This window comes from Procambarus clarkii, chromosome 52 (assembly GCF_040958095.1).
Source record: "Procambarus clarkii isolate CNS0578487 chromosome 52, FALCON_Pclarkii_2.0, whole genome shotgun sequence".
NCBI lineage: Eukaryota > Metazoa > Arthropoda > Malacostraca > Decapoda > Cambaridae > Procambarus > Procambarus clarkii.
In genome coordinates, this window is record NC_091201.1 from 28,694,520 (window position 1) to 28,721,987 (window position 27,468).

The following is a 27,468-nucleotide window of genomic DNA, read 5'->3' on the forward strand; positions in this document are numbered from 1 at the left end:
GACCACAAAATACATTTATTTATTTATATTCAAGAGGGTACATTGGGTTTATGAGAGTACATAGCACTGATGTTTTTACATCCTTGTAAAGCCACTAACATGCATAGCATTTTGGGCAGACACATTGTATTCATGTCCTATGTTGATGGACTAATTAATTTTTCATCCAACTGTGTTAATCCAGAAGTTGGAAACATGTATCAGTACCTGAGGCAAACCAAAGAGCTGATCATAAAAAAAAAAAGAGAGGCCAATGAACACAGAAGACAAGCTAAACTTGATTCTTATTTTGTAAGAACAGCAAGGCAAGGACCTTCATCCAGTGAGGCCTCACAGGCAAGGCAAGGACCTTCAACCAGTGAGGCCTCACAGGCAAGGCAAGGACCTTCAACCAGTGAGGCCTCACAGGCAAGCCAAGTGCCTTCAACCAGTGAGGCCTCACAGGCAAGCCAAGTGCCTTCAACCAGTGAGGCCTCACAGGCAAGCCAAGTGCCTTCAACCAGTGAGGCCTCACAGGCAAGCCAAGTGCCTTCAACCAGTGAGGCCTCACAGGCAAGCCAAGTGCCTTCAACCAGTGAGGCTTCAGCAGCTGGTAATCAAAACTGAGCTTGCCTCATGTAAAAATGTAAACAATTTTACATCAATGGGATGTAAACTATTTATTATAATTATATATATAATTATATTATATAGAATGAAACTAGGTGCAGAGGGCCAATTGGCCCATACGAGGTCATAAAGTGGGTAGAATGTAGTTATGCGTTAATTGGCATAACTACATACTACCCCTTCAAGATCTCATATGGGCCAATAGGCTCTCTGCAGTTACTTTTATTCTTATGTACCCACCTCACCCAATATTTTATATATATATATATATATATATATATATATATATATATATATATATATATATGTGTGTGTGTGTGTGTGTATATGTATATGTATTTTTATTACACACACACACACACACACACACACACACACACACACACACACCAAAAGAATAGGGGAGGTAGGAGAAGAAAATATCAAAGTGTTCAGTGAGGAGCCACAAGGTCTTCTCCGAGTACTCTTTATTTTCTTCTCCGAGGCTATGGGTCCCTACACTTGCAGAGGTGGTACCCCTTCTAGGTTATTTAAAAAAAAAAATTATATATATAATTATATAATAAATATGTACAGTATATACATTTATTACTCAATTTTGCTTAACTATTTTTTCCATTTCAGTGCCTTCATACAGAACTTGCTTTTGCATAGCGCCCTGGAGCAGGCCCATGTTAAACTTCTCCTTTGAGAAGTTGTACCGACAGTATGACCTGCAAAAGTAAAAACACATCAACTTTGTCAAGATTTCCAAGTAATAGTGCACAAGTATGTCCTAATTGAAACTTAAATGATGCTCCTCAAGCCTCTCATTTGTCTCGGCAGCATTCATTTAAAATTACACTCGTCTCTGTAGCATTGTTATATCCACTTCTTGGCTTTCCTCTTGCTTTCTTTCCATATTTCTCCTTCAACCATTTCCTTCAAGAATTCAGGAAAGGTGTGCGAGGCTTGTATAAGAGCGTTACACAAGTCCACAAAAAATCTCTATAGGTTATACGGTATACAGTTGTGTTTTTTCTACTTGCCTACTTTTATATACTTATACATAGTATTTTTTTGCTTGGATTGACAAAATGACAACATTATTGCGAGTGTTCAAGATAACATTTGAACAACCAAAAAGGAGCAGCATCCTAGCGAGGCTTCCACAATTTGTATGACAAGAAGTGTGGAAAGTGTGCACCAAGCTACAAAGACGACAGCCCGTGGAGTGCAGAAAGATGACTTCAGTTCATATGGCTAGATTTTGAGGATACTAACTAATGTTTGTTATACATGTAATTATGCCCAGGATTAATATTATATGTAGTAAATATAATGCATATTCATGAGTGTGTTATTGCTCCTGTGCACATGGAGAAAAATAGTTTAAATGTCCAATGGCAGCGATTATAGCTTAGCATTTGAGTTTCTGCCATTTGACTAAGAGATAAGTGGGAATTCAGCAAGTAATTATCAAAAGATGGCACCAAGCTGGGAAGATAGCACCATGGTTGTCACTGGATATTCCAAAAGGGTTAAATATCAATCATGATGCCAATAAGAGAACAAAAACACAAAGGGAGCAATATCAAAGGTATCGGATTCACCAAGGATTCTATCGAGGGACAAATGGCTCTGAGGGACATTAGGAAAGCAAAACATACAATTTTCCTGAAAACTAGAACATTCTACAAAGAGGTGCATGGTTAAGTGGGACTACGCAGTTCAGGAAAAAAAGGAGCAGGATAGTGTTCCATTAAGTGACCATGAGCTAAATTGGTATGACTGATATGCAACTTAGCAAAAGCCATTTCCCATCATCTATTATGGTGGTAGGAAGAAGACCAATGTGTAAGGTCACTTTCAAGAGCACACAGTTTAGTACCTGCAATACCAGCCCAAAAACCCCAACAGTCACAGATTCCAAAAATGACTGGATAGAAATCTGAAAGAGGAATCCCTTTCCAGGAAGTGGTGGAAGCATGATTAACCTACTTAGGTGACCACAAATTCCTCTGAAGAAACTCAAATATGGCTAGGAAGAGGTAAGTGGGAAGCTGTGTGGGGAGATGGAGAACACATTGATATTTGTGACGATTGTGGCCAGTCATGTTATGTAAACAGGAGTGTTATACATGACAACAAGTAGGTTAGCCAGTTTTCCCTCACCCTGATGGAGGCCATTACCAGAAGTAATGTGAGGGCAGCTGTTCCTCTGTGTGGTATTCCAGTTTTCTTAGGTGCCTGGAGGTTGCCAAATTCAGTGTTCGGTTTGGACAAGTCAAGGTTGGTAAATATACCTTGCAGTGCAATTTAGGTTGGAAGATCCAGCCAGTGGTGTTGCATCTCAGGACCTTGGGCTCATTTTTTCATTGCACAAACACCCCCCTCCCCCTCTTTCTCTCTTCTATAATGTTAAATTTTGCTCTGTTAACCCCCACCCCCCCCAGAAGAGGAGAGTTGACACGTGTTAAAAGAAACGGTAAAAAACACAAATTGCTGAAATATTGTCCTGTGATTTTTTAATTAATAACAGTAAGCAGATTTTCAGTTATCTGACCATTCAGAGATATCAATTGGTCTGAATAATCAAGGTATCAATAATCATTGTACTGTACAAGCCAAAGTGAGACCAAGGTGATCATGGCATCCAGTGATCAATCCTAAGAATAGGCAAGTGTAAGCCTATACCTAGACATAATTAACAAATTGTTCATGGAGATGAACACATTAGTGAATACCATTTTTGTTATTAACATGGCATATTTGTATACTATAGTATACTAGTACCCTGTACTCAAATATTTTGGAAAGGTGTGAGGATTGGAAACTTCCCCCCCCCCCCTTACTTGATCAAGACCCCTTTTACAATTACAGTACACCTTGGTCTCAAGGTGATTGGTTGGCAGGTATATATAGGTCCCTGTATACAGTATATAAATACATACACTATATAAATTAATTTGTGCATGTGTAGATATTTAGAAAACGAAAATTTACTGGTATAAAATGTAAATAGAGTAACTTACCAGTATGCTAATGTAACACATCCATATGTGCCGAAAGCTAAATGTGCCGAGCGCTGGACTCTTGATGTCAGCATGAAATTGAGGAAACCAACTGCAAGCCCAGAGCTAATACTGTAGAGAAATGTTTGACGGAAGCATGGCATATGGCTTATGTCTCTGCCCATCAGCATTGTCTGCAAATAAAATGAATGAACGTAAGAGTTGACAAGCAAAAAAAGCTCACCGAATACAGTACAGTATTGTCAATGATATACAGTATTGTAAAATGTGTTAAATATTTAGTTGGAAGAGTCTCGGTACTCTATCCTACTGAAAATAGCAAACAATACAGTATAATATACTGGATGTAAATTCTGTAGTTAAAGTGTATTAAATTCATAACTATTATTAATAATAATAGTCACCAACAACATACCGAGGGATATTATTAATTTTCTGGTAGCTCCTCAGGGGTTTATAACAAAGACAACAGTTATTGTATATGAATGCCAATTGCATGTAGACACTCTGGAATGGTATCAAGTGGTCAATATATCACAGTACCCTGTATATACATGTAGAGTGATATAATGAGTACAGGGAGTACAATGATTACAGGGTGCTTTACTAAGTACAGCTACTGTAATGAATGGAAAAATAATGGCTTCAGAGAAAGTGTAAAGAATACAAGCTGGTGTAATGCTTATGAGAGTTATGTAGTGGTGTTAGTATATTAGGATTTGTGATAATGAAAAGGGCAGTGACAGTAATGGATTTTTTGATACAGTATTTATCAAGTTGCAACCTCTATGGGTTGTAAAGAATGTGGCTAGCCTACCCTGTGCATGTATGACTGCCTTGCCTAAGTATCATTTTCCAAAATAACATATTTTGCAAATATGTAATTTGATATCTGTAAAAACTCTTAAAAACCTACAAAGGGTAATATTAAGTGCAATATGATGTGTCTAGAGAAAGAGAGTGAGAGAGAGAGAGAGATGCATAAAAATCACTGTTCTTTACACGGGAAAATACAGCACAGTAACTAAATCACAGGGAAAATCACCAATACAAACTATAATACTGAATCATGTTACACTGTATATCAAAATCAGATCTCAATTCTCACTGGTTCCCATGATGCATGGCATTGAACACAAGAGATTTTTGCCATGTTGAATGCCATGATATTATGGCATTGAACATGGTTCCCACGGCATGGAACACAAGATGCCGGGATACAGACACGGCTCAAGGCTGCCTGCAAATGTTATAACTGATATGCCCGAATGTTATACGCAACCGATTGCCCGAAACGCTATGTGTATTATTGGCTTTAGGTACAGTATTGGATTTATAGATAGAGCTAGTACATACAATATTATGTTCGTAACATCTTCTATGTATGTACTTTTACCTGAATAAAAATTTGAATTTGTTTTGAATTTTGATCTGCCATGGGTTCCATTTACAGTATTTGAATACAGGTACTAACCATATTATTTTCACATGTATCCAATTCTAGTTTATATACTTTATGCATGTCTTGGAAATTTTATTATATTTGTCCATATTATACCTGTCTATGTAGCAAATCTAATGCAACACTGAATACAGTGTTTGGAGTTTACACTACTGTACATTCATTTACTAAATCTTAATTTGTAAAATAAACAATGCATACAATACTGTACCTCCTTTACTTCTTGTTCTTCCATTATGGAGTCTGTGGTATCAGATTTGTGAAACTTCAAGTGTAAAGTATTTATGGATCTGAAATTAAAAACAATAGATTACACTTCTGTTTTTTATTAATACAATAGTATATGTGATTCATATGTTGCCACAAATGTTTCTTAGAAGAAATTATTCTAACAATGCAAATGTTTAAACAATTTCTTAGCCAGTTAAATATATAACAGCAGTTACAGATATTTTCGGAGGGCAACCACCAAAACGTTACAATCAGTCCCTGTGGCACAGTAGCAAGACACTCGCCCGGTGCTTCACAAGCACTTTTGCCTGGGTCGGTATCCTGGCCGGGGAGGATTGACCGGGTACCAATCCTTAACTGTAGCCTCTGTTCACACAGCAATGAATGGGTACCTGGTTAAATGATTTGGCAGGTCATATTCCAGTGAAAATTAGGATTATGGACCTGCCCGAAACACTATGCGTGCTAGTGGCTGTACAAGAATGTAAGAACTCCTGTAAGGTACAGTATATAGAATAAAAATAAATTCATTTTAGACTGGCAGGGCACGTACACTCGGTGGGTTCCGTTGCTGCCCTTCGTACCACCAACAACACACTTTGTGCTGTTTAAACAATACAATACAGAAAAACAGTTTTTCTGTACAGAAAAAATAAAAATAAAAAATGTACAAAAAAGATGTTCATGAGATACAACAGTAAACTACTGCTCACAGGACCAGTATGGGGTGCACAATACACTACCGCTCACAGGACCAGTATGGGGTGCACAATACACTACCGCTCACAGGACCAGTATGGGGTGCACAATACACTACCGCTCACAGGACCAGTATGGGGTGCACAATACACTACCGCTCACAGGACCAGTATGGGGTGCACAATGTTCCGAACCTTAATGGAATCTGACCCATATATCAATCAGGTCAACCCATGTGTTGCGTTTCCAAAAGGGTCGCCCATGTTAGAATCGGTGAATGCCCTAGTAATATTGTTGAAAACATCTTAATAACTTATTAAACCAAAGGTCTTTTTATGTCAGAAGAACGGCAGAAACTGGATCTATATATGAAAACTTTTTCAGGACAAAATTTAAAGTAAAACTAAAGATATTTGTAGTTGTATAAAAGTTGCATTTTTCATCGGTCGTAGAGCCGGAAATCCGCAATATTCATCTCAGAACAATGCTTATTTCACGCAGAATCGTTAATAAACGTAAGATTTTTATACGTCTCAAGAAAGATAGAAACATAATCTTACTTTAATCTAGTTTTACATAATCTAGTTTTACTTTAAATTTTATCCTGAAAGAGTTTTCATATATAGATGAGTATTTCTGCCGTTCTTCTGACATAAAAAGACCTTTGGTTTAATAAGTTAATTAAGATGTTTTCAACAATATTACTAGGGCGTTCACCGATTCCAACATGGGCGACCCTTTTGGAAACGCAACACTTGGGTTGACCCGATTGACAGACTGGTTATATTCCAACAGGGTCTGAGACACACAATACACTACCGCTCACAGGACCAGTATGGGGTGCACAATACACAACTGCTCACGGGACCAGTATGGGATACACAAGCAACAAGTCACACACCACACAGGGTTGCCCTACAGCTCCCGGTCACCGACCTCCTCAGACACCAACAAGAACACAAGTCACTTGGTACACAAGACGGCTCGCACACGTGTTTTCACCATTTCGCACACAAAATTTGTACGTTCCTTATACAAATTATTAATCACTATTAAAAGACAATATAATACTATCAACAGGTAAAATCTTCTACTTAGCAGGCATATAGTTATTAAGTGAATTTGAGTGATGTGACAAGACATAATCTTGATTTCATAAGAACAACGCTCGCCAGTGTAAAGCAAACACATTCCAACGTCCAAAAACATAATCGAACGCACAAACCGGTTTTGAGGTACAAAACCGCGTTCTTAAGGTAAACTTAAAACTTATTGTATTATATGCTAGTTACCTTAAAAGCTTCATTGAAGGTTGTAACAGAACTCATGAGCACCACACCAGAAACAAATACCTTTTTGATATTCCAAGAGTACGACTTAATCAAACTAGAAATGCTCTACAAATCAAGGGACCCAGAATGTGGAATGACCTTCCCAATTATGTTAAAGACTGTACCCCTCTCAACCAGTTTAAGATAAAAACTAAGCACTACCTAATTAACTCCCTGTAACTTACCTTACCCCTATAATGTCAACCCATGTCTGCTATTTTTAAACAATGCTGTTTGTCGACCAAATTGTATTTTTTGCTGTTTTTCTGCCATGTTCTCCCCTTTTTTATTTTTATTTGTTCTCAACACATTTTATTCTTTATACTCAATTAGTATTAAGTTTTAGTCATTAATGTTTTTCCTGCCCAAAACGCTTTGCGTAATAGTGGCTTTAGGCATTGTATGTACTAGCTCTATCTATAAATTTATCCATTTTTGTAAAATCTCTTGTATGTATGTACCTTACCTGAATAAACATTTATTTATTTATTTATTAGTTGCAAGTTTTGCAGCTTTGTCTGCAATGTCATTTCCTATTATTCCCACATGACTTGGCACCCAGTTGATAAGTACCCGTCGTCCTTATCGTTTGAGTGTTTGCATTAATGATAAAAAAAAAAATCATTTGTGATCAGATGTATGTTATCACATATGTGTTCTTGTTGCAATGTTTCAATGGCGGTTCTCGAATCTGTATGTACGAAAACATGTTGTCGGTGTTCAGCAAGAGCATGTTCCAAAGCCTTTTGAATGGCCTTCAAAAGGCCTGTATAGGGGGGCCTCGTAGCCTGGTGGATAGCGCGCAGGACTCGTGATTCTGTGGCGCGGGTTCGATTCCCGCACGAGGCAGAAACAAATGGGCAAAGTTTCTTTCACCCTGAATGCCCCTGTTACCTAGCAGTAAATAGGTACCTGGGAGTTAGTCAGCTGTCACGGGCTGCTTCCTGGGGGTGGAGGCCTGGTCGAGGACCGGGCCGCGGGGACACTAAAAAGCCCCGAAATCATCTCAAGATATGGCTAGCATCTCTGTTTGTAAAGTCGAACACCCATTTAAGAGCCTCCAACTATTTACAGTTTCCTGCTTTAACTGCAGCTCCGGTTTCTTGTCCCTGCCGGTCTACTGATCCATCTGTGAAGTAAGTGAAGCTGTCGGATGCCATGTTTGCTTCTATTTGCATCTGTGCATTTTAGCCTCACGATGACTGCATCCTATAACTACCGTGTCCTGTGTATATACGTATTTCTCACATAAGTGTTAAGACACCTAGCTCTTTCAATATCGACATGTGCTTGTGCTGCCTCTAATGTATTTGTAAAGGCACATATTTTGGTGATTAAGTGGCGTGTTCTTTATCGAGCCTACTCTAAGCTTGCAGTTTGTCTAGAACGAATTTGAGGGCTTGAAAACAAATATATATTCTCTAAAAATACAAACAAATTTTCCACAGCTCTGGCTCTGTGTTGCACTTGTGGTCAATATAAAGTGTGCAGAAAACACCTCTGGCACTTTTAGTAAGGGTAATGGGCGGAAATATTCAAGGACTCCCAGGCAGCGTGAATTACCAGAATGCTTGTCCATATTGGCTCTGTGCCAACCACGTCTTCAACGTTTCGTTTAGCGTAGTGCATTTATTATGTAACCCGTATACATCCTATGAGTGCTAGAGGAATAGGTTACAGAAGCACATATATACAAGGATTTCCTCAGGAACTGAACCAAAAAATTATCTCTTAGCCTTAATTTGAGCAGCCTAAGGGCAGTACTATAGAACTGCAACACAATTTAATAGACCTGAGAAAAGAATAAAATTCACACTAGATATTCTGTTATCATGCCTCTATTCATGAATTATATTATGTTATCATGCCTCTATTCATGCATCATATTCTGTTATGATGCATTCGTTCATGCAATATTCACCTATCATGCCTCTATTCATGCATCATATTCTGTTATGATGCCTTCATTCATGCAATATTCAGTTATCATGCCTCTATTCATGCATCAAATTCTGTTATCATGATACAGGAAAGTTTCAGTTCAGGTCTAAAGCACATGGCAACTGAAATTAAATTACGTTTCGTGTAGCTGTCTCGCCACGCGTGTACGGGCTGGGGTTGGCACAGTACCTGTGTCACACACTATTACAACCCGGCAAACGTTTACGCTCGCACTCATACGTACTTGACCGAAAATTCGTAAATGTGTAATACATCATATATATGACACATTTTGTTTTAATATATATATATATATGCGAACAAGCCTGAACGGTCTCCAGGCATATATGCAACTGAAAACTCACACTCCCAGAAGTGACTCAAACCCATACTGCCAGAAGCAATGCAACTGATGTACAGGATCTCTTAACCACTCGACCAACACGCCCGGACAAGAGGATGGTAGCCGAGTCTAATTCCCCATCCCCCCCGCCGACACTCTGTTGGTAATCTTGGGCATGGTGTTTTATCAAATCACCTCATTCTTTGGGGCACACGTGAGGAACACAAATGCTAACAAGCCTGAACGGTCTCCAGGCATATATGCAACTGAAAACTCACACCCCAGAAGTGACCCAAACCTGCTGCAAGAAGCAGTATGGGTTTGCAGGAGCAGGATCATTTTCCAGCGCCTCAGCGTGGCGATACAGAGGGGAAATGCACACTGCATTCAGGGTTCCAGCCCACCATCTGAGGAGCTGGAGGAACTCTACAACTTATGATAATCAACTTTGTACCCTATATTTAACTCCTTTTTTGTAACAAAGTTGAAATAAAACAAATATATATATATATATATATATATATATATATATATATATATATATATATAACCTAGAAGGGGTACCACCTCTGGTGCAAGTGTAGGGACCCATAGCCTCGGAGAAGAAAATAAAGAGTACTCAGAGAAGACCTTGTGGATCCTCACTGAACACTTTGATATTATATATATATATATATATATATATATATATATATATATATATATATATATATATATATGTGTGTGTGTGTGTGTATATCACGAAAATAAACACGTGATTAAGAATGTGACAATGTCAGACCACGGAGGAAAATGAAACATGAATTTTGTATATTAAATACATCTTCAGAAGGAATGATTTTACAGATCGAGTGATGGGTATAAATAGGCAGGAGAGAGTGGTGAAGTGAGGTGAGGTACAATACTTGGACAACGCAGACGGCCCATTGGCCCATCAGATGCACCCAATTGGCCCATCCGATGTAGCCCAATGGCCCATCTGATACAGCAGACATACAAGCATAATACATAGGTAATTATAACATAAAGAGGTAAATATATACAATGAATTAGTGAGACAAATGTTTTTCAATGATCCTACTTAAATCATCCAGACACATAAATCTGTCCGTGGTCTGACATTGTCATATATATATATATATATATATATATATATATATATATATATATATATATATATATATATATATATATATATATATATATATATATATATATATATATATATATATATATATATATATATATGCAATTGACGATCACAAAACACTGATCATTTTATGCGGAAAATCCACAGAGAAATATGAAAGGAGGTGAACGTTTCGGCTTTGTTAAAGCCTCCTTTCATATTTCTCTGTGGATTTTCCGCATATATATATATATATATATATATATATATATATATATATATATATATATATATATATATATATATATATATATATATATATATATATATATATATATATATATATATATATATATATATATATATATATATATACAAAAGAACAAGGATGGTTGAAGAAAATATTTAAGTGCTCAGTGAAAATCCACAAGGTCTTCTCTGAATACTCTTTATTTTCTCTCCGAGGCTATGGGTTCTTACAATTGCACTAGAGATGGTACCCTCACACTTGTATATATATATATATATATATATATATTATTAAATATGACCGAAAAAGTAAGATTAATAATTCTAACACGAATTTTCTCAATTCTCAATTTTCTCAAAATTTTCGAATTTTCTCTTCTACATGGGTACCATCGAGCAAAAAGTCTTAGTCGACATGAACTTGAAACCGGCCATATACTGCAGGTATGTTGACGACATTTTTACACAGGTACCTGATGTCAGACATCTGCAGGAGCTGAAGGAGGCATTTGAGCAGAGTTCCGTGCTGCATTTCACTTACGAGACGGAAAAGGATGGGAAGCTGCCTTTTCTAGATGTAACAGTCATGGAAAAAGGCGGAGGTTTCCACACTGCAGTCTACACAAAGGAAACAAACATAGGAATGTGCCTAAATGCCAACAGCGACTGCCCTGACAGGTACAAGAGGAGTGTTGTTAACGCATACGTCGACCGTGCTCTCAGCCACAGCTCAGAATGGAAGCAAGTCGACGAAGAACTCTGTAGGGTAAGGCAGGTTCTAGTCAATAACGGCTTCTCCAATGGTTTCATCGAAGACATCATAAGAAGGAAAGTGAAAAGCCATGCAACATCCGAAGAGACAACTAACACAACACCTATACCCCCTATTAGACTATTTTACAGGAACTTCTTTTCCACAGCTCATAAAACAGAGGAAAGGGTCCTGAAAGATATTGTTAATAGAAACGTTATCCCTACAGACAAAAATCAGAGGATACAACTGACGATTTACTATAAAACCAGAAAAACGGCCAGCCTACTCATGAGAAACTCTCCAGACACGAAACAGAACGCTTTAAAAGAGACTAACGTCGTCTATGCCTTCAAATGCCCACTTGGGGACTGTAAGCTCCAAAAAACCCAGTATATAGGCAAGACAACAACATCTCTTTCTAGGCGTTTAACGATGCATAAACAACAGGGCTCCATTAAGGAACATATAATCTCTTCCCATAACCAAACCATCGCCAGAGAAATCCTAGTAAACAACACAGAAATCATCGATAGATACAGCGACAGCAGGCGGCTTGACGTTTGCGAGGCACTACACATCAAGAAGTCAACACCAGCAATCAACAGCCAATTATTGCACCACTATATTCTACCCACCTCAAGACTCCGCTCCAATATAGAAGCATCAAGAAATATGGACCAATAGGCTTTCTACAAACACTTCTATTCAATACCCATTTTTTCGTGTTCTGTCTTGTGTTGATACTTTTAATACCCTATTAATATCCTCTAGTGTTCTGTCTTGTGTTAATGCCACATCATCCTTCCCACCTCACTCAAATGTAATGCCACATCACCCTTCCCACCTCACTCAAATGTAGATATAAAATCAGGGAAACGCAAGTTCTAATCAGTTGTGTATTTGTGAAGTCTTTGAAAATGTAATAAGTTTTACGAAACGCGCCCGTGTCGCGTCAGACTAGAAATAAAAATGAATTTTGGAGAAGTGATTTTTGATTTACCTCCAACAGTGAAGCATAATGTACGAAGGATTGAGAAAATTCGTGTTAGAATTATTAATCTTACTTTTTCGGTCATATTTAATAATATATGTCTACAGGAAAGACTGGTACCAAAATATACTAATATATATATATATATATATATATATATATATATATATATATATATATATATATATATATATATATATATATATATATATATATATATATATAAATTAAACTGTGTAACTACCTTATCAGATTGTAGAGCACATTAATCCTCTGTAACCTTTTCCACTACCCACCAGTAGAATGGGTATGGGGTGTATAATAAATGAACAACTTAAATCATATATTAAATATCAGTGTAATATTATTTGCAATTTAATAAGTATATTAATTTTTTTTAAAGTTCTCGGTATATTAATTATTGCTTTTATGCTGCTAAGAGGCAATCCAAGGTTATAACTATATGCGTTGGCTAACTTACAAGTTCTGCCATGCATTAAGACGCCAGCATACATATATGAGATTAGATCCCCATACAAGACAGGATTCTCGAGTCCTTCATTGATGACTTTAGATCTGTGCCTTAGTTACATATATGCTTTTAGGCGCTAGGAGGGGAGGGGGTAGAAATAGCCTAAGCTACTCTATCCCGCTGAGATGTATTTTCGTATTCTCAATAAACATACTTGAACTTGAACATGAGGCGCTGAGTGTAATCTGGGGTGACAGAATCCCTTACAATTAATATGCCAACTTTGTATGCATATACTCGTTGGGCAGAATGAGAACTATGTTGAGTTCATAAGGGGCATAACTGGCCGACCCCTCACAGTGTTCAAGAGAGAACTGGATAAGCACCTCCAAAGGATACCTGATCAACCAGGCTGTGACTCATACGTCAGGCTGCGAGCAGCCGCGTCCAACAGCCTGGTTGATCAGTCCGGCAACCAGGAGGCCTGGTCGACGACCGGGCCGCGGGGACGCTAAGCCCCGGAAGCACCTCAAGGTAACCTCAAGGTAAGGAGTTTATGAGTACGAGTCCTGCAGCAGCAGGGGTGTGGTGTACTCACCTAATTGTGCTTGCGGGGGTTGAGCTTTGACTCTTTGGTCCCGCCTCTCAACTGTCAATCAACTGGTGTACAGCTTCCTGAGCCTACTGGGCTCTACTGTAGGGAACCATCAGTGCAAATACTTGAGGTGAGGGCGCGCCCTGTGACCACACCATCAATATCTTTACGGCGCTGTTCTTTGCTTTAAGTCGAATCGTGGGTTAATCTGTAATCATCTTGGGAGGATTAGTATATTGATAGATAGATAGAGGTATCTACCTCTTTCTTTCACCCTGATGCCCCTGTTACCTAGCAGTATAAATAGGTACCTGGGAGTTAGACAGCTGCCACGGGTTGCTTCCTGGGGGGGGGGGGGGGGTGTAACAAAAAGGAGGCCTGGTCGAGGACCGGGCCGCAGGGACGCTAAGCCCCGAAATCATTTCAAGATAACCTCAAGAAGATAACGGTGCAGATATTACCCTTGTAACTTCCTGATAGCTAATTAATTTATTTAAGCGAATAAAATAATAAATGATTATAATTAAAATATTGCATTATTATTTTTTAGGGTTGTGAGAGTTGCACAGTGGCCGACGGTGTGCTCACCTAGTTGTGCCTGTGGGGGTTGAGCTTTGGTTCTTTGGTCCCACCTCTCAACTGTCAATCAACTGGTGTACAGATTCCTGAGCCTACTGGGCTCTATCATATCTACACTTGAAACTGTGTATGGAGTCAGCCTCCAACACATCACTTCCTAGTGCATTCCATTTACTAACTACTCTTACACTGAAAAAAGTTCTTTCTAATGACTCTGTGGCTCATTTGGGTACTCAGCTTCCACCTGTGTTCCCTTGTGCGTGTACCACCCGTGTTAAATAAAAAATCCATCCTTGTCTACCCTGTCAATTCCCCTGAGAATTTTGTATGTGGTGATCATGTCTTCCCGAGCTCTTCTGTCTTCCAACGACGTGAGGTGCAGTTCCCTCAGCCTTTCCTCGTAACTCATGCCTCTTAGTTCTGTGACTAGCCTAGTGGCATATACCTCTGAACTTTTTCCAGTTTCGTCTTGTGCTTGACAAGGTACGGGCTCCATGCGGGGGCCGCATACTCCAGGGTTGGCCTTACATACGTGGTATACAAGGTTCTGTAAGATTTTTTACACAGGTTTCTGAAGGCAGTTCTGATGTTAGCAAGCCTCGCATATGCCGCCGATGTTATTATTTTGATGTGGGCTTCAGGAGACAGGTTTGATGTGATATCAACTCCTAGATCTTTCTCTCTGTTCGTTTCGTGAAGGACTTCATCTCTCATTCTGCCTATTTCCTCCCCTTAGTTTCATTACCTTACATTTACTTGGGTTCAACTGTGTGTCGTTGAACGCTGAGCGGTGTCGTACTTGCCCAGTAAGGTTAACCACCGCTGGGTCTGGCCAGTGGCTGGAGTGGTGACCGCGCGTAGACCTCTAGCCCAACAACACCTATACTACAACAATAGTATACGTATGGTAATATGCAACTATTTTCAGAGTTTACCACGGAACGGTAGACTCAATATCCGTACGTAATCTTACGTCTGGCATGGAAGCCTTGCACGTTGTCATTGGAATTTTAAAATTTAACATTCTTCCAATGGGTCTTTAATACTGTTTATCATTTTACTTTCTGCGTTATGTGTCTATAATATACAGAAAATTATCACTCCATATTTATAAATAAATGTAAAGACGATGAGCTTTACTAAATAAAACAGCGAGTAAAGAATGGCAACTCAAGACTTTTTATTAGCATGGACAAAAGTGTCGTACAGTTCACGGTATAAATACTGTACATGTGTGTGTGTGTGAGATGAACCTCAGCCACAAGGAGTTACAAGGTTTGGGCAACCTGAGATGTGTGTCTGTGTGTGTGTGGAAGCTTAGTGTGGAGTACGGCATTTCCCTACCCTAGTCCAGCTAAGGAACTGTGGATTCGTGAGAAGGGGGGTGCCCACTTGAGACTCCAAGGAACACTCCATTAACCATATTCAAGGATATTTGCATTAGGTAAGGTGGTTTTTCTATTCACATCCATTATAACCACAGTTTCAACAGGGGTAAGTCAGGACGCTATTGTGTGCTAGGTTGGCTAAAATATCCCACTTCCCAGAAATTACAATTAAATGTTGCAGACGTGGACATTCTTATATAGTTTTCTGTATTGTAAAGGGGACCGGTCACAGCCATATACAGTCAGAAAAATAACTAGACCCCGGCCGGATGTTCTTGAAGATATAGATGTGTCCCAAAAGCACCTATTAGTGACTACTATCTTACCTTGCGATGATTTCTGGGCTGAACGTCCCCGCGGCCCTTTTCCTCAACCAGGCCTCCTCGTCGCTGGACTGGTCAACCAGGCTGTTGGACGCAGCTGCTCGTAGCCTGATGTATAAATCACAGCCTGGTTGACTACGGGTATGTGAGGTCTAGCTCATCATGCCCCGCCTATACTAGCCTTGTTGTACCTGTTATCTTGAGATGATTTCTGGGCTTTTTTTAGTGTCCCCGCGGCCCGGTCCTCGACCAGGCCTCCACCCCCAGGAAGCAGCCCGTGACAGCTGACTAACACCCAGGTACCTATTTTACTGCTCGGTAACAGGGGCATAGGGTGAAAGAAACTCTGCCCATTGTTTCTCGCCGGCGCCTGGGATCGAACCCAGGATCACAAGTCTCGCGTGCTGTCCGCTCGGCCGACCGGCTCCCGAGTTCCTTTATAATTTAACTATTCTGCCGTTCGAATTCGTTGTCAAATCTGGTCTTGAACACGAAACATTCCTCTTGGTGTCTACACCAGAATTAGCGACTCTCAAGCATTTATATAGACAACTCAGACCCATATTTATTCGTTTACTTTTCAGTTGAGTGTCTTTTTAAAACCCGCTTACTGAAGCTGGTGTTATGTGAAGACAAAACTGGGGTGACGGTCATTGTATGCAACTTGCGTGCAGCCCACGCACCGTGCATCCTAAATGATGAAGTCACTGTAAGGCTCATGGATAATCCTTGACCCCAGAACACTGACTGCACGTGAGGGGCCGGGGGAGGGGGGGGAGACACTGGTGTTACTCATCACTTACTCTTCCCGGTCACACCACTGTCATTCATCATTTTCACTCATTCTGGTCACTCACCACTCATCTAATGATTTATCACTGTCACTCATCCTAATCACTAACCCTGTTTTCTCACCCTTTCACCTTTTTTTTTATTGATACAAGAGTTCTTCCATTCTTGTACAGCCACTAGCACGCGTAGCGTTTCGGGCAAGTCCTTAATCCTATGTTCCCCGGAATACGACTCCGCCAAATCGTTTAACAACCAGGTACACATTTTACTGTTGGGTAAACAGAGGCTACAGTTTAGGATTGGTGCCCAGTCAATCCTCCCCAGCCAGGATACGAACCCCAGGACAAAGCGCTCGCGAAACGCCACTTTAAGAAACGAGTTTCTTAAAGTGCCTGTGAGAGGTCGGCCAGTTATGCCCCTTATGTGTAGTGGAAGCGTGTTGAACAGTCTCGGGCCTCTGATGTTGATAGAGTTCTCTCTCAGAGTACCTGTTGCACCTCTGCTTTTCAACGGGCGTATTCTCTCATGGTCATTCGCCACTGTCCCTCATAGTAATCACTCATCACTGTTACTCATTCTATATCATCCATCCTAATTAATCACCACTCATTCTAGTCACTCATCCTTATGTCTGTCACTCACTACAGTCGATCTTGAAATTCCTTTACAAAACGTAATACAGGGACAGATACACACAAACGCACATTAACAAATCCCAGTGTAGACATAAGTAAAAGGAAGCATCTTGCAAGTAACCTGTCAAACGAGCGCAACAAACAAAAGAATTTACCTGAATTTACTTGAATTCAAGATTAGCACCGTCTGCGGCACGGAAGTCAACAATGTCTAGATAGAGTCCATTACGAGACTTAAAAGGCAAAAGACGAACGATGTCAAAGGTATCGGATGCACCAAGGATTCTAACGAGGAACAGGGGACTCGAAGGATTATTGGGAAAGCTAGATTTCCTATCATCCCGATATAAATTAGTATGTCACATATGCACTTATTCACAAGCCAAATATTGACTATAAGCAAGTGCAAGAACGGGTTGCATCCCTGAAATCAGGACTTATAGAGGTGGCATGACCACGAGCGCATCAATGCAGTTCAGACAGTATAGCGCCGGTAATCTCGCATGAACAGTCTGTAGCCTATCAAGAGACATTCCTCAGCTCCTGTGATGATGGTAGGAGGAAAGTCGTAGGGATGAGTCATATTTAATTCTGCGCAGTTTGTCGCAATACAGAATCATCTATTCTTCCAACGGATGCATAGTGCGTTATGAATGGCGAGATATAAATTTGAATAAGAGTATTTTTTATGAGATAAAATAAGCACGATCGGCTTCCTTAAATTAACAGTGGATACGGAAGTTCATTAGCGACAAGACCAGCATGGCTGGAAACCCAGCAAAATTATACTTGTCTTAAATCTGCTAAATATGAGAAATAGCGAGTACTGGATTTCGATCACCACAGGACAGGAAGCGTTAAAGACCCACGAGGGAGCCGCGAGAGTCGACCACAATAGCAAAAGCATCGTGCAGGAAGTGTGGAAAAATCATTACACGAGACCAGACTGCATCCACCATACAGCAAGGAGAGGTTTATTGAGTTTATTTGAGTCAGCGCTGTCACGCATGTTTACTGTGAGGAGAAACAAAGGCTTTTAATTAATAAGTATGCTGGAGCACGTGTAGGGTTGGTGTGCGAGGTACACACAAAGATGGTGTTGGTGTAGCTGCAGGAACAACATCACCTTTTTTACTAAGAAGCTTAGGTACACACATTACTGTGTAGCTACCCAGCGTGTTGCATGAAGGGTTACGCAGTATAGATCAAAAGCTATCTGTGAGTTCATCTAATATCCCCATCTCACAGGATGATACATGGCATCAGGAGAGAACATGAGATGCAGATCTATTAGCCTGCACTAGCAAACTCTGAGTACAGCACAAAAATGTCTTCAAATATTCGTGAGTGTATGAAGTAGTTGCAGCGGTCAAAGTACCTCATGCTATTCGCTCAAAAGTTATTGATAACAGGGCACTCAAAAATATAATTATATAGTGTATCCCAGCTCTTGTTCACATAGTTTACAATTGTAATGTTAACCGCTGAGGGATTCATTACCTGCGGCTACCTGTCATAAGATATCCTAGTCAAATTCTGGCACTTACAACGCCACCCTGTCTCGCAATGTGTTGCGCTTGTGATTGTAAACATGTGAGAACTACATACTACAGGGAGAGAGCTCTTGCCACATCTACGTCACTCTACCAGGTGAACATTACCGCTGTTGCATACCTTACAACACCTGTTTGGTAAATGGGGTTCCCATTGTTTGGGACAGGGAGCGTCTCAGTCTTATAAAGATTCCCATACGCTAAGTACTTAACTCCTTGGAAGGAATGGTGCCCCAAAACTTGGGATGGACGGTAGAGCGACGGTTTTGCTTCATGCAGGTCGGCATTCAGTCTACAACCGTCCAAATGGTTTGGCACCATTCCTTAATTCCCCCCCCCCCCCGTCCCATCCCAAATCCTTATCGCCATTCCTTCCAAGTGCTATATAGTCGTAATGGCTTGGCGCTTTCTCTTGGTAGTTCCATTCCCTCCCCTTCCCTGGTACCTATTTACTGCTAGGTGAAAGGAAATTTTGCCCAAACGTTTCTGTCCTGCTCCGTTAATTGAACCAGAGACGTTTCGGTTGTAACTCGACATCCGGCAGGGTGCGCGAGGCTACACTTAATAACAATAATTTTTATTTATTTTATTTGTATATACAAGAGTTCTTCTATTCTTGTACAGCCACTAGCACGCATAGCGATTCGGGCAGGTCTTTAATCCTAATTTATCCCGGAATATAACCCACCAAATTGTTTAACAACCCATTCACTGCTGGATGAACAGAGGCTACAGTTAAGGATTGGTGCCCGGTCAGTCCTTCCAGGATATGAACCCAGGCCAAAGCGCTCACGAAGCGACGGACGAGTGTTTTACCACTGTGCCACGGGAACTGCTTTTATTATCAATTATAATATTAATTATCAATTATGAGATATTTATAATATAAAATCAACCTAATGGTTGTTCCCTCTGTTTAGTTAAGCACTTAACGTTATCACACTATCAGCAGTGACAAAGATAATACAATTAGTAAACCACTTACGATTATAAATGACGTAGAGAATTCCATGCACACATTTTTTATATAGTGTTAGGGGTAAATGATTGATTTCTCGGAGCACGTGCTGCCGAGGATGTTATGTGACCCAAATTACGTGTTGCCATTAAACAATTAGGAGTAAATAGCGCCACATACAGTGTGAATGGAAAGGTCACTTGCACATATTTACATGTGTGGTTGGGTTATTTATTTTCAGCAACGTTGTCAATAATTTGATTTAAAAAATATGCGCAGTAACATGATACATTGGCTAATTTTAGTGGGTACAAAAAATATATATTGAATAAAGTCAACTAATATATGAAAATCGTTTCAGGTGTAACTTAAAATACTTAAAATTATTCACTTATATTATTTATAAGTTTAGTGGGTTTCCTCAGCAATTACAGGACTATTACAATGACAGACGTGAAATTGTTACATGCGATCAGGAGACAGTTATTTGCAGCCTAAAGGCCTAATGCCGCGGGCAGCAACCTTGAACAATGACGTCCCATTAAGTCAGCCCGAACCCTGTCCACATAGGGACTGGCAGGAGGGAGGACACGGAGGGCACAGTGCCCAACATGAGTGCCACTCAGGGATGCCGTGGCCACAGGGCCCGTGTTCACAAGCCGTGTCTCTGGGAACATATGGTGGGTTGGGTGACTAATCTTCAGCCATTTTATTGTGACACGCCCTCTGCTTACTCATTCGTGTAAGGCTTAGAGTGAAGGGTAGGGTGGCGGAGATGCCTTGGAGTACACACTGGGGCAGCCTAGCCTCCTAAAATGGTAGTACTCTTTGGTCCAAAGTACCAATATGTTGTGAGGGACCTCCAGTAAACCACTCTTTGTACTATTCATTTTATAGTACGGAAAAATAAAGCTAAACGCTAAACTCAAATATTCCTAGGCCTAGTATAGGACATATATGTACTATATTAGGTCTAAGATAGCGTGTATTAGGCCTAGGATTGCTAAGAATGGTTAGGCTGTCTTATATTTAAACTGCGGTTAGAAAGTTTCTGGTTTGTCCAAATTCAATAATATTAAAGTCAACTTTCTGGTGGTCCATCATTACATATTGGTACTTTCTGGTGGTCCATCATTACATATTGGTACTTTCTGGTGGTCCATCATTACATATTGGTAATTTCTAGTGGTTCATAATTACATATTGGTACTTTCTAGTGGTCTATCACTACATATTGGTACTATCTGGTGGTCCATTACTACATATTCGTACCTCCTGGTGGTCCATCACTACATAGTGATACCTTCTGGTGGTACAGCTCTACATACTGCTATTTTCCACCACATCGTTAATATAAGTACCGTATTTTTATTTTATGAGGCTGGGCTGCCCTGTGCTGTGTCGAGTAGGAGGAGGATAGGATTGAAAAGACTCGATTGTCACGCACTCAAGCTAAGAGGTGAAGAATGATATGACTGAAGTGGACAGATGGTTGAAAGATATTTACCTGAAATTTAGCAAATGATGGTTTGAAAATGTTAAAGTTAGCAGTCGTAATACTGTTCATATTGAACAAGTTTCGATTTAAGTTTCCAGATAAGAATTGAATTGACATTACAAACACCTTCGAGAATCTTAAGAATAGTTTGGGTAGATTTTACTAAGGGCATCCAGTTGACTTTTTCGTGACTTGTCACCCTTTTAGACACCCTATTTTGTCTCCCATCACCCTGCTTCACCCTTACGTTCCTCCCATCACCCTGTCACATTTTATAGTTTCTCTCACCACCCTGCTATATCTAGGAGCCCTGTCACACTCTCTCCAATCATCCCACCACACCCTCTAATCCATCCTATTATCCACCTCTCTAGCCACTCGTATCGCCAGCAGTTCTGTAGCCAGTGTAGGGCAGGGCCATATCGATGAGCTGATGGAAAGGGCCATATGGATTCCACCACATGGTGAAATCAATATGGCCAATGCAGCCAATGTTAGGCAGGGCCAAATGGATGAGTTGGTGTGCTGAGTTAAGTCCACAATTGCAGGAGTTTAGGTTTTGTGACGCAGTGGTAAGTGTCGTTGGCTCAGTCGCAAGGACCCCAGAAGGACATGACTGCTCTGGAGACAGTACAACACCGGGCAACAAAAATCATTCCAGAACTAAGTCTAGTTTTACTGACCTGTCGGATGCTCGTTTTGAACCGTAGGACATGCCACATGTCGAGCCTGGCCTCAGGCTGGGCTCGGGAAGTAGCACTCTCGAATTCCTCCCCAGGCATGCTCCAGGTATGCCGGTGATTAGAGGAGAGCCGGCATGGTCCTCAAGGCCATGGCATATGTCAGTGGGGACAGGCGCTAGATGACAAATATTAGTAGAATGTGGAAATGTAATGCATGCGTGTAGCATAACAGCTGACGAAGAGCCGGACCAGGATTTATCAGATAAGCAAGTACTTAAGTAGATGCGTAAATGGTTGTTAAATCCTGACTCTGGTCACATTGCAAGACACGGATCTTCCTCGTAGTCTAGAGAAGGGTTAGGTTTTGTACTGCTGCTCATTCCTAACCTAAAGTCAGTAATTATCAAAAGAAGGCACCAAGGCGGGAAGACTATGTAGCACTACCTAACCTAAAACCTTCAGTGTTTTGTTGCTGCTGATGACAATGAGTTGGCAGGACGGAGGAGTACTAGTCAGCTTCCTCTGTAATGTTGCCCACAGAGGCGGCGGCGGCCTCACCTGCAGGAAGGACCCATGTCTGCGGGAATCCCGTCTATAAGGCGACAGTCTGGGTTAGAGGGCCATGTTGAATTTGTTATTGGTGTCCGGAATATTTGTCTGGCGTGTGGCGGAGCGGTGTTGCCTCACCATTGTACCTTAGCAATAATTTATTTAAATAATCTTTATCTTTATCTTTACGACGTCTGCCCTAACCTGTCTTACGCAAAGTTTGAGGGGAAATAATGGTAATTTTCCATACTTTGAAGGCATAATTAATAAGAATATCACACTACAAAGAACAAAATCAATTCCCAGGTGAACAGCTCATGAAGTCCTTGATCTCGTGGGAAGCCAAGCACATCGAGGACTCAGTAGTAGTACACACTGTAGGTCTTGTTCGGATCCTGCACTAGTAACAACTGTATGGGGATGTTGGTGGGTCACACCATTCTTCATAATTATATATCACGCCCTCTTCCACCGGCTCTACTCTGGAACACTGCTAGCAACACCTCACTCCTCTCTGGAACACTACTGGCAACACTTCACACACTCTCTGGAACACTGCTGGCAACACCTCACCAACTCTCTGGAACACTACTGGCAACACCGCCCCTCTCTGGAACACTACTGGCAACACCTCACCCACTCTCTGGAACACTACTGGCAACACCTCACCCACTCTCTGGAACACTACTGGCAACACCTCACCCACTCTCTGGAACACTACTGGCAACACCTCACCCACTCTCTGGAACACTACTGGCAACACCTCACCCACTCTCTGGAACACTACTGGCAACACCTCACCCACTCTCTGGAACACTACTGGCAACACCTCACCCACTCTCTGGAACACTACTGGCAACACCTCACCCACTCTCTGGAACACTACTGGCAACACCTCACCCACTCTCTGGAACACTACTGGCAACACCGCCCCTCTCTGGAACACTACTGGCAACACCTCACCCACTCTCTGGAACACTGCTGGCAACACCTCACCCACTCTCTGGAACGTTACTGGCAACACCTCACCCACTCTCAGGAACTGATTGTGGATTGACAACATATCCTAACAGTCCCTGTTCATTGTTGGCCACAGGTGTCCGCTCTAGTTTGTACAGTATCACCAATATACTGTACCTGACGTAAGTGTGACCTGTATTTGAATTCGCATTGTCGTGGAGAGGAAGCCTGTACTAAGGCATATATCGAGGTCCTCCTACCCCCAAGGTCGAACTTTTGACCTTATCCAGGAGGCAACCCCCACGTCTGTTACCTATAACTCCTGGGGTACCTATTTACTGCTAGATGAACAAAGGCATCAGGTGAAAGAAAACGTGCCTACCTGTGGATTGAACCCCAGGATCCTGGATTGTGATTCGAGAATTTAGACCACTGTGCTATAGGACCCATTATTTCATTGTTTGGTTATTCCCACAGATCACTATAAAATGGCTCCAAGTACAGTATGCATTTTATAAAGGATTACATGATGTACCCAACTCTCTCTACCCCTCACCGCCTCTCCTCTCACTCCCAATCTCCCCCCTTTTTCCCCTATCCACCTACTCTCTTCTCCCTCTGCCACTCTCCACTCTTTATCCTAATGTTCCCCCACTTCTCACTTATCCACCCCTGCTTCCCTCTCTCTCAGAAAATGTAATACAGTACAGTATTACAAAGCACTGAAAACTGCCAAAACTCTATGGAAAACACATTCCCAATTTAAGACTAAATAAAAACTACAGGGGATTGCTATAGATGCTGATATTTCTTAAAGGGTGACACACATTCCCATGTGTCATCTTGGAAGGTTGGGTGAGGCTAGCCCCAAGCCTCTGGCCTCCTACTTTGAACAGACAGACAGACATTCTATTTTATAGATATACTGTAGATAGATTATTTATCTTTTAGCTGTAATTTGTAGTACAGTATATTATTAACATAAGTTCAAAGTTCAATTGATGTTAGGATACATATTACAGTTGGTTATGTGTTGGTAACAGATGTTAGTATCTTGCCAACTCGCATATTAAACATATACAGTAAGTACATTATATTTAGACCAAAATCAATGATTACAAAATCAAGATAAGACTTACCTGTGAGGAGTTGAGTATGAACAAGATGATTCAAGTTCAGTGCAATTTATTACACAAGAAATATTTTTTTTGGCAAGAACTCACAAAAAGACAGTCCACCATCAGCATGGGCTACACAACATTGCCAACAAGTAGTCGGCCATATTGTGTAAATTATGCAGGTTTAGTATGAAGGAACTTCATACTAAACGTAAGCATAAATTCGTAAGCAGAGGTGTCACTGTATGAATATAGATTAGCTTAAGTAGCTGGCCAAAACACTATATAGTACTTCTTAGTGGCTTTGCAATAATTGTACCACTCAATTACCAATGTATGGACTTTCACAACTCAATGTACCTTCATGTACTGTACATGAATAAATAAATAAATACCAATACTGTACATCTTCTTCTACACATTCTAGGGATTGCAAACATAAATCAGCAAGCAGGCATCTTATAATGTAAATAAACATACTGAATTTACAGTACTGTAATTATATGAAAAAAATCATTTTGGGACAATGAGGTGACTTGAACCAGTGTTCTGGTAATTCCCAGACACCTGCCATAACCCACTCAGCCACAATAGGCCAAAAGCCCATCAACCCAGAACTCTACTGAATTCACTGGGAGGTTATGGAGGCACGAACCTATGCCCAATCATGATTTTACGATAGACACACTTACATTGCCCTTCAGGTAATGGTGTTCACACCCTTACATCCCTCCTTCCGTGAATTCAGTACAGTTCCAGATTGATAGTTTTTTGTCCCCATCATGACTGAGTGGGTTAAGGCAAGAGTCTGGGAATCACCAGAACACTGGTTCAAATCACCTCATTGCCCCAAAATAGTTTCCTCATTGATATATCATGCCATTGTGATTTCTTTGTGATCTGTAATTATGTTTATTAATACAGTACATAACAGGATGCCTCCTTATTCACTAATTCCTAATTAAGATTAAATTCTGCTTGTCTTGGCATGTTCTTATAATACCATCATGCTGCTGTAGCTTCCCCATGTAAAAAAAAGGCCCAGATTATTTGCATAAATTTACTGTATTCTTCATTTCCAGGATGGCCACCACAACTGACAAGAGTCAGATACCACTACTACAAAAAGTGTCAAGAAAAGCCTTAAAGAAACAGAAGAGAATAGTTAAAGATGGAACTCGTGAGTGGTTTGCAGTTATATTCGTTACATAAAAACATTATATATATAATACATATAATCTAATACAAGGTAATGTACTATGGTGTGCTCAAAATTCTATACATAATTAGTGGCCTTGTAAAAATACACTGTACCTACTGAGTAATCTATGAAATCTTACCCTTTGTATTTTTTATAAAGAAAATATTATTATTGTTATAAAATATAGAACTCATTTTTTTTCCACAGATGTGGTAAACATTGATGACATTTCAAAGCACCACACCAAGACCAGACCACATTATGAGCGAGCTGTGTCTGTCAGGGAACGCTATGATAGGTATGTTCAGTACAGTATTGGGAAAATCCAAAGGAGCCATGATGGGGATTCGAACCTATGCGGTGGGTAGTCCATAGGTTCGAATCCTCATCACGTCTCCTACGGATTTTCTCATTGATATATCACGTTAGTGTGATTACTCGATGTATAGATATGTACTGTTTGGATTTGTTATGGATACATCAGGCATTCTTTATCCATATATATAAAACCCCCTCTAGGTCTTACTTTCCCCGGGAGCTTCCTATCATGCAGCAGGTGGTTACAACTTAAATTTCTCCAACAAGCTTTATCCCTAAATAAATCTTTTATTCAAACTCTCAAACCCATTTACTCCACCATTTCTTTCATATATGACTCAATCTTCCCTGCTAAAATACCAGTTGTCTGCCTCTAAATGATTCCTTTATTTCATCCTTATTAAGCCTTCTTATGCCCAATCACTTGGACTGCATGGTAAATGGATGGTCTCACTTATTGCAGATCAGCTTTCAATCCCTGACCATCCAAGTGGTTGGGTACCATTCCTTCCCTCCCTCCTATCCTAAATCCTTATTCTCATATCCCTTCCAAGAGCTATAGTCATAATGGCTTAGAATTTTCTCCCAATAATTACCTCACCCTTCTCATTAATTCTACAAACAAGTCCATATCCATGCCATATTTCATTCCCTTGCTCCTTTCACTCATACCACATAATGTAAAGTTTAGTAAGATAATAAGATCATGTTTATTCAGGTAAACATACATACATTCAAAATGAGTTACAAATATAATGTTGAATTTCTAGATAGAGCAAGTATATACTATGCCTAAAGCCACTAATACGCACAGCATTTCGGGCAATCGTATCGTATCTAAATCCAATAGTATACATCTATCCTATACTTCCTCATTACTATACCCATCCCACATACACCAGCTGCTTTTCTCAAAATAACTTATTTCCACTGACTGTACTCTTGAGTACTCTGCCTCTTTCCATACCAAAGTTTCACTTCCATATATATATCTGAGAACTTTTTAACTTGCATATTAACATTCCTAATCTTCAATATACTATTCATATTTATTTATTTCTATACAAGAAGGTACATTGGGTTGTGAAAATAC

The 27,468-nt window shown here is 40.2% G+C and overlaps 2 protein-coding genes across 3 annotated transcripts in view; one reads left to right on the forward strand and one right to left on the reverse strand.

Annotated features, from left to right (window-relative positions):
- Positions 1-22,387, reverse strand: l(3)87Df (lethal (3) 87Df). Its single transcript, XM_045750801.2, has 4 exons — positions 22,230-22,387; positions 5,297-5,375; positions 3,624-3,796; positions 1-1,322 (listed from the first exon to the last, which is right to left on the reverse strand). The coding sequence occupies exons 1-4, from the start codon at positions 22,259-22,261 to the stop codon at positions 1,202-1,204; spliced, it is 405 nt and encodes a 134-aa protein (XP_045606757.1). The 5' UTR covers positions 22,262-22,387; the 3' UTR covers positions 1-1,201.
- Positions 15,652-27,468, forward strand: part of LOC123763590 (transient receptor potential cation channel subfamily A member 1 homolog) — a 24,021-nt gene continuing 12,204 nt past the window's right edge. Inside the window, exons 1-4 of one of the 2 annotated variants that reach the window (XM_069304567.1) lie at positions 15,652-15,843; positions 23,085-23,920; positions 25,939-26,036; positions 26,265-26,355. In XM_069304567.1, coding sequence (XP_069160668.1) covers positions 23,193-23,920; positions 25,939-26,036; positions 26,265-26,355 — 917 coding nt within the window. In that variant the 5' untranslated portion in view covers positions 15,652-15,843; positions 23,085-23,192. The remainder of the gene's footprint in view (positions 15,844-23,084; positions 23,921-25,938; positions 26,037-26,264; positions 26,356-27,468) is intronic. The other variant, XM_045750780.2, reaches the window with a different exon arrangement.